Consider the following 8,610-nt stretch of genomic DNA (forward strand, 5'->3'; position numbering starts at 1 on the left):
TCGAGGAAGTTTTATATTTTTGAATAAATTTTGGCTAGAAAAGTGATTTTTATCACGTTTGAAGTTGTCGAGAGGAAGTTTTGGAATAAGGAAAAAAAACAAAAGAAGTCGTGGAACAACACAAGGTCACACCTTGTGTCCGCTTAACTTCTGCATTGTAACTGCATGAAGGAACTCGAAATTAATGAAAAACATACCTTATTTTAAAAATGTTAATTGTGCTATTGATTTATTGAATATTTTGGACTGAGAAAAACTTTTAGGGTTGATATATTGTAACTGCATGAACGAACTTCTTTTTTGATAAACTCCATCCTATCATAGTTGGAGGTGATTTATTTTTGTAATTTATATTTTACTCTATTTTATCTCTCCTATATACACGAAAATGACTACAATCCCGAACCCAAAGGATTTTTTGGATTATCGACACATGAAGAACCATTTGGATTTTTCACAATCTGGACGTGAAGAATAAGAAAGAGAAGATGCACTGGATGAGCACAATTTACGCGTCATCACTGAGATTTATTCTTTTTATTTTTAATTTTCTAAATTTTATGAATCAAACATTAGATTTTTGTATTGTTTTGATTTTATGGAATATTCATCTTATTACTGGGATTACGATAGGGCCAAACTTGTAATTGTTGTTTGTATAATGGATTTATTAGAATTTTTATTTACTTTTTGTTATTGATTGATATTTGCGTATATTTCTCGCAATTAATTTGACAAATTAATTGCGAATTTGTTGTTTGATCTTGACTCAAAAGAAAATAGACTGAAAATAGTTTCAAAAATTATTGATCAACATATGGTTAAACTGAATAGAAATAGTATTCACTTTAAGTGTGCGATTTAGGCAAAGAGATGAAATTCCATAGTTTTTGAATGCATTTTTATTTAATTAAATTCATTTAAAAACAGTTGAACTTTTAAATAAAATAGTTTTATTAATTCTCAAAATAGATTAATTAATAATTAACATAGGTAATTTCAATGTGACTTGATAAAACATATTGTTCGATCAAATCCAATATGTAACAATAATTGATGTTTGATACCGTTGTGTGTTCTTCGGTCATTTTATTGAAATTTGAATTTTTCATAAACTTATTCTGTTATTTAATCGAATTGTGTTATTTATTTTAGAATAATTTAATTTATTTTAAGTAATTTAATTATTCCCAAAAATAACTTCTTTTATTTAGCCTAGATTAAATTAAATAATTTATATCCTTATAATTCGATAATAGTCTTTGTGAAAACGACTTGGACTTCATCCAACTATATCATTATCTGACCTAGTGCACTTGTTGGTTTTCCCAACCGAAATTGTCGATCACAATACGCAATGTTTTCGAGCAAATTCCATCGGTTAGGAATCATAATTATCATTTTTTCCTTGTAATATTTTTTTTGGTAATAATAATCCACTTAAGAAATAAGAAATTTGATAATGATTTCAGGGTATTATTTCCTAGATCAAATTGTGTCTTTTTATTTTTCGGTTATTTACTTAATTATTAGTTCTGGAAAAAATGTCCAGATGACTTTTTGTATGCTTTTCTCATACTTAATTTTGATAATGAAGTAATTCAGACGTTGGAACAAAAAGATAACTCGAGTGGCTTGAGAGCTGGGATTACAACAAAGAGTTCCCCCAACAAAGTGGTTAATTAAACTCTTCAAAGGAAACAAATAACTTTAGAAACCATTCGGAAACACCCGAAACCAAGATCGATAAATAGTGAATTCAAAGCAAAATAAGTGTATGAGTCATTTAGCGTCAACATTAAAAAAAAGGAGGCAATTAGGAGTTCATAGGGATGAATGAGCTAGAAGTCAATACCCGAACCCAATCACCCCTGCTACCTGTTGCAGGCGATTCGTGGTCGGCCTTAACATGTTGCAAGGATAACACATATGATCTGGTGCGCTCTTGACTCCCTAATTCACATCCCACGACTTAACTCGGTTAACATAATGCACTTACTTAAAGGTAATAAGACCACTACCTTACTTCAAAACGCTTTCCTTTATTTACGATACTTGTGGACTATTTTCATAAAAAGTCGGCCTTTCCCAATTACCTCAATCTCTCCTCCTTTAATGTTTCTTGCAAAGTTGTTTTGAATTGCTACGCCTCAGAAAGATAAGGAAGGTCTGAGGTAATTATGAAGTGGACTCGGGGGACTTTTGCTTGACGGGTATAGCTGGTGGAGCGTCCATGTTTTGTGCCAAAACATTCCCATTTTCAACGAAGTTACCGGTACTGTTACTGTTTCCATTTCCATTGCTTAGAGTATCATTGATCTGTTGAACCGTATTGCATAAATGATGATTGATCGTGGTTACACTCGAGAAATTGAGCTTGGCACTTGGTATAGTGCTTGCAAGAACTTGAAGTCCAACGGTGAGTAGACATCCTGGATTGGAGAGTTGTTCGGTCTCCGAAGCTTGTTTTGTGTTAGTTTTGTTTGTAATAGGATCTTCGATGATATGGTCCATTGGAGTTAAAATGAATCCTAATGGGAGAAGAGGGATGCAGGATGGGTCATGATCACCGCTCATTGCTAGTTGGACTGCTTCAACGTCCATAGTCGTGTAGACTACCATACTGCCCGAGTCATCTGAGCAGCTCTCTTGTAGCACGAGTTCTACGCTTTGAGATGAGTTGCTAGCTACCTGGAACAGTGACATGAGTTTGCAAGATTACTTCGTCATTTCTTAAATATGAGTCAAGATATTCGCTTTTTACTTACGTTGATACGTAGAAGAGAGATGCAATTTCCGGGATGAGAGCCATTTGCAATATGAGCAACCTCATGTAATGAATTGCCATTTGAAAGAACTTCGAGCTGTGAATCACACAGAGTATTTCAAAAATTTCAGATCACATTAGCATAGTTTGGTTTAAGACTAAGGGAACAAATAACGATATTTTCATGCGCAACAAAACCTGTGCTCTACAACGTTCATCCCTCAAGAAATCAAACACTTGATTGTGTTTATAAGGTAACCAAGTAGTCGAAACGGCGCTAAGAATCAAACCATTTGGCTGGCCCTGGTCGACCACTTTTCTTGTGGTGATTCTAACTGTGTCATCAGCAGAATCGGATAGGGCTGTCCAAGATTGCCCACAACAAGAACTTATGTTCAGACAAAATGTTCGGATCATCCTCTGAGCCAAATTCATCAATTTTTTTCGCGCGTTGGTTGATGGGATCGCTGTAAATATAGCATAACAAAAAAATACCATGAATCAAACCAAATGAAAATAAGAGATACTCCATTTGCCGTACTTGCTAGCGCTCATGAACTTGCGAAGGGATTCCAAAATAGGACTTTTAAGTCATTTTTTCTAGAATTTGAAATTTTTGTTTACCTCCAAGATCAGATATATTTCTAGCCATGAGGCTAGCGAGCCTTTCACATTGTCTCTGCAAAACAGCCAACCAGCGATGTGCTCCAAATGCGGTACCACTACCAACATGATCGTTGAAAACTTGATGTATTGGACCATCCTCAACCTCAGCGTGTTCAACCCATGTCACCTAAAATATTTCAGAAAAAAATGGGCATTTTAAGAAATAGTCTTCCTTTTGGATTAAAAGAATCAAGAATCTATTGTCAATTTTGAACTTATGGAATCACCCTAGAGTATCCATTAGGCATGTCTTGGATGATACAGCCGGATGGACGTTTCTTGTAATAAGGAAACGAGGGCGGGTAACAGTTGTGGAATCCATCTAAGGGGAAATCAACGATTGCCCAAGTTCCTTCTTTGGCATTATGTTGGAAATATCGAAGAAAATGAGTCTCTCTTGTGGGAATCAATGGGGAAAGAACTTGTAATTCTGCATACATCTGTTATCAAAGAAAAATTGGATGACATGAACGACTATCATGAGTAAAGATAAAAGCGAACTTTTGGTATAGCTATGGATATATATTGTATTAATGAAGAGGGCTAAGATATATCTTGAGAAATTACTCACCAAATGAAGAGAACCACTTGCATGACCAGAAACACTTGAGTGCACTACTTGAAGAGTTCTAGCTCTTGAAATTATTGAAGGGAATAGCTCCATCCATTTGTTCTGTGATTTGAAACTCAGGATTAACATATATTTAAACATTTTGCGTTTTAAGAAAGAAATAAACATGGCCAGATCAGAAGACATTATCCGCTAAAATATGGACAATAAGAAAAGCTGTATTCCTCAGAAAACAGCAATTGTCTCCTAAAAAATATATAATTACATTTATGAAACTAGAAGTAAATGACCTTATGCAAGGACAATAAAAAAATTTGGTGTAGGTCCGCGAAAAGTTTTAGGAAAAAACTACGAGAATATTATATTTTCTTTTCAAAAATATTACACGTTTTCATGCAAGGGGCACTATACCTCTGCTCGTCCCTCAAATTGCACGAAGACATTGTGTGGAACATTTCACAGTCATATTCAAAAACTACAATTTTCAGAACTTACAGCATCCAAGAATCCGTCAACAAGCGTAATGCTATTCATTATGACAACTCCAGTGTCCCGAGTTGCTTCAATCCTAAATTCGTTACAATGCTGCTTGTGGTTTCCGGTCCAAGAAATCATTTTTGCATACTCTTCAAGATTCAGCACTTCTTTTGCCTTTTCCGTTGCTCGAATCCATAGTGGTTCGCCTGTGTGACACATTTTCATCAGTTCATCCATACACGACATAGCCAATTCCACTGCTAAAGATTTCTCCTCTTCCAATATCAAAGCGTTTGCTGAGAAATGCGAATTTTCGGGCATGAAAGGTAGAGGAATCATATCAGAAAGGCAGTTGGGCATAAGTTCTTGATCAAATTTTCTTGGATATGCACTTATTTCTAAGTCCAATGAAGAAGGGAGGAGAGTATTTGGTCCCAGTGACTGTAAGGGTCGGCCGGTGCACCGCGATAGGAGGCAGCAGACCCTCTCAAACTGCAATATGGTGTAATATATCACCAGGGAAATGTTAGAAGAAAGAAACTTCATGTCCAAATTTTTTGTATATTTACTTGATTTTATTATAAGCACTTTGAGATACAATTTGTTTGACATACATTCGTATTCATCGCTAAAAAGAAAGAAAAAGAAATCAATAACTTCTTTTTATCTTTGTCACTCAGCTAAGATTATTTCTTGCAAATCTCTCACAAAATAAGAACATTTCGTGACTATGTCAAAAAATTTATTTTAAAATAAATTGTATAAAAAATTCAAATTTTTTTAGATCCGAGAACATGATCAGGTCAATTATACTGCTATAGATCATGTCTACATTACTTGAAACGTTGCAATATACCACAATGGCTAGATCAATACACATAGCGGCGTAGCCTATCAAAACTAATTCAATGTATACATTGTAATGCTTACATTTAAAATCTTTAAACCGATGCACTTTACTCTGGTAATATCACACATACACAAATATGTAAAGAACACCTTACGAAGATAAGGATATTAAGTTTTACAAGTATATGTAGATATAAATAATCACCTCCTCCTTTAGCCTAGCGTTTTCAATCCTAAGCTGCTGTTCGTCGTACCCCATCTCCCCTAACATTGCCGGACCTCCACAATTCGGGCATACAATATTCCTCAAGGCGGCTTGCAAGCGGTAATTTTCATTTTTCAAGTTCTCATTTTCTGCCCTAAGCACCACATTATCTTGCCTGTCTTGTTGTGCCTACATTAAAATTAGTCAAAAACTAGAAGAAAACAACTCCCTAAATATAGAAATCAAATGGGTTTCTTTTGTTTAAGTAAAACTCTTACCCTAAACGCCAATGAATTAATGCATTAAAGTCTTGCAAAGGTCACGCAGCAGGTAGGGTTGACTGCACACCCCACTGCGTATATTAATGTCAATGCAGACCTTGAAAACAACTCAAGTTAATGTGGATGCTCCCTTCTATTGTGCGCAGTGTGTGTGATGGGGTGGGTAGGTGTGCGTAGGATACGAAATACGGTTTCTGGTTAGGGCTTTGGTTTTTGACCTTATATATAGTTAATGAAGGGCAGTACCCCTCTTTGGAATTCGTGCTTCTTATTTTATAAGCCTTCATTCTTCTCGTCACAGCTGGAAAATTTTTTAATTAAATAAATTAAATTATTTAGGGCTTATCATGATGAAAGTGAAAGATCTGTTCCTTATCAATTTATTTTTATTTTTTCTCTTTCTCTATCTCTCCCCTCTATATGATTTAAAAGACCAAATAAACTAGAATGGTAAAAGTTACTTTTAAGGGAACCAAATGTTAAATCTTTAAAAAAATATTAAAACCCGAGGATGAGCTAGAGAGTAAATATAGGTAGATTAATTATATATATTGGGAACCACAACGCTAGCATTTCTAGAAATTTTGAATATAAAAATGAATTTTTTTAAAAAAATTTTGAGAATCGGATTATACCTTCATCTGGGTCCGACGATTTTGGAACCAGAATTTAACTTGTCTGGGTTTAAGGCCAAGTTCTTGGCTTAATTTAAGCCTTTGTTTGTCATCTGGGTGCGGACATTCCTTAAACAACCTGCGGATACATTGCAATATTCATATTCAACCGAGAATATATTTATATTTATGCAACAAAATTATATACAAGCAAGGTAATTAACATTGTTGCGTGTTTCGCTCCAACTAGACATGTCTAATCTGGAAGACATAAAAGATTTGGCCAAATTTTTTTTATTTATTGTTTCAAAGAATCAATGGACCTTCAGATACGTACCCTTCCATTTCTTGGATCTGCCGGGCTGTGTGGCGGTGGTAGCGTTTCTTCTTCGTCGCGGTCTGCTGCTGCTCCGCCTCCTGTTCGTTCCCGGAAAACCCTTCGATACGTTCGCTTCCGGAACCACTTTCCATGATCTCCTCTTTGTTCCCATTTTCTTCTTTCTGTTTCCAAAAAAAAAAAAAATCAATCAGGAGTCGTTTTCTTCTGTCCATGCAGATTTATTACATAAAAAAAGAACAATTGTTATTATAAAAAAAATTTACTCACAGGGATTATAGGTGAAAAGATGTTGAAAGGGTTGATGTTTGACATGAAATTAAAGTTAGGGTTCTGGAGAGACGAAGAGTAGATGGAACTGTCAGAAGGAATTGTGTTCCCTCCCATGGAGGACAGTACTTGACAATCTCCAAACATTGTCTTTAAATCTGCTCAATTCAAATTCTCAGAGGCTAATTTCTGAAACTTTTTAGGTTTTAGTATACTATTCTCCTGACCTTCACTCTATTTCATCCCAACCTGCAACCAAAAAATTTTCTAAAAAATCAAGAGAAGACCGTAGAAGAAGAAGAAGAGCTAGTCCCATCCAAAATATCTGCTTTTATCTATTTTACACAAACAAGAAAAGTAAGAGAAAAACATCAAGAAATCATTTAACAGATATTTAGTAACTCAATTTCAAGAAGAAAATTAAGAATAAAACCCATCAGAATTTTCTCTTATTTAAAAAGCCATCGACGATCACACTATACTGAAAAAAAGTAAACAACTAAAACTGAGAAAACATAAGGGTCTTTGAGGTCACATTCAAGAGGAATAATATCATTCATTCTCTACCCTTTTCGGAAAAGAAGAAGGTAAAAAGAAAATAAAACCCATCAAAATTTTGTTTAAAAGATAGATCACAGCGAACATAAGCAAATGAAGCTGAGAAAAACACAAGGGCTTTCGTAATTCTTTACCCTTAATTTCCAAACAAAAAAAAGAGAATTAGAAATTAGAAACATTCAAGAACAATATTAGACCACAGATGCTGGATCCATGGAAATTTATCTACACGAAAAATAACGAGTGATAGTAAATACACTCTTCCACCATTAAATATATATTTGTCGGTTGTGCTTTAAAGTTGCTCTTCTTCGTCTTATTCTTCTTTATATTTCCGTCTCTCTCTCTCGGTACTGTAAATTTAGCCGTAATTTTGCAATAATATGAGTGAAATTTCCACAAGGCGTGGTAAATGCGGTGCCTTAACTGCGCTATTTTTACAATCGGAGCACGGGGATTCTGTGCACGTGGCGCGATCTCCATGGAAGTCAAACGTTATTATTACTCCTCTTTGAAAGGCTTTCCCCTTTTCATTTTAATTCTTTTGTTTTGACGGTTACATTTCCAACATCTTATTTCATTTTACTTGAAATTCAATTTTTTCCCCATATAAATTTAAAAGTGTTCATTTGAAAGCTATATATTTCTACACTACTTGAAATTCAATTTTTTCCCCATACAAATCTTAAACGTTATTATTACTCCAGCTATATATTTCTACACTACTATTAATCATTTAGCACTGAGTAAATTAATTTTATAGTGGAAAATAAATGAGCTCAGAATTATTTTGGGCAAAAATTATAAAAGTTTTAATATTATATTATTATTTTTTAAAAAAATTGAATAAATTATTGTAATGATAATATTGAAACTAAAATCGAACGGTATTTTGCGTGACCATGGTGGGTTCGACTGGTTTTTACTCTTTTGACTAATTCATTGTATTTTGCTCGTTTTTCATTCTTACTATTGCTTAATTGACCTTTAATCTAAAATGCTAGAATAATGGTTG

At 34.3% G+C, this 8,610-nt stretch overlaps 1 protein-coding gene across 3 annotated transcripts; it reads right to left on the bottom strand.

Moving 5' to 3' along the window:
- Nucleotides 1-1,693: 1,693 nt before the first annotated feature.
- LOC142518598 (homeobox-leucine zipper protein HDG5-like) lies at nt 1,694-7,972 on the bottom strand. Of its 3 annotated transcripts, none has more exons than XM_075621389.1 (12): nt 7,853-7,972; nt 7,038-7,286; nt 6,768-6,931; nt 6,452-6,569; nt 5,536-5,724; nt 4,500-4,973; nt 4,005-4,106; nt 3,661-3,873; nt 3,392-3,560; nt 2,966-3,234; nt 2,769-2,864; nt 1,694-2,691 (listed from the first exon to the last, which is right to left on the bottom strand). In XM_075621389.1, the coding sequence occupies exons 2-12, from the start codon at nt 7,182-7,184 to the stop codon at nt 2,179-2,181; spliced, it is 2,454 nt and encodes an 817-aa protein (XP_075477504.1). In that variant the 5' UTR covers nt 7,185-7,286; nt 7,853-7,972; the 3' UTR covers nt 1,694-2,178. The 3 variants fall into 3 exon arrangements, with proteins under 3 accessions (XP_075477504.1, XP_075477505.1, XP_075477503.1); XM_075621390.1 differs by lacking the exon at nt 7,853-7,972 and adding an exon at nt 7,730-7,834; XM_075621388.1 differs by lacking the exon at nt 7,853-7,972 and having other exon boundaries at nt 7,038-7,520.
- Between the last annotated feature and the right edge of the window lie 638 nt (nt 7,973-8,610).

Source organism: Primulina tabacum, chromosome 11, assembly GCF_025594145.1.
Source record: "Primulina tabacum isolate GXHZ01 chromosome 11, ASM2559414v2, whole genome shotgun sequence".
Lineage (NCBI taxonomy): Eukaryota > Viridiplantae > Streptophyta > Magnoliopsida > Lamiales > Gesneriaceae > Primulina > Primulina tabacum.

Coding starts and splice junctions, on each gene's coding strand:
- LOC142518598 (XM_075621389.1), bottom strand. CDS start 7,184: ATGTTTGGAGATTGTCAAGTACTGTCCTCCATGGGAGGGAACACAATT. Junction 6,570..6,767: donor CAGATCCAAGAAATGGAAGG/GTACGTATCTGA, acceptor ATGTATCCGCAG/GTTGTTTAAGGAATGTCCGC. Junction 4,974..5,535: donor ACGCTAGGCTAAAGGAGGAG/GTGATTATTTAT, acceptor ACCATATTGCAG/TTTGAGAGGGTCTGCTGCCT.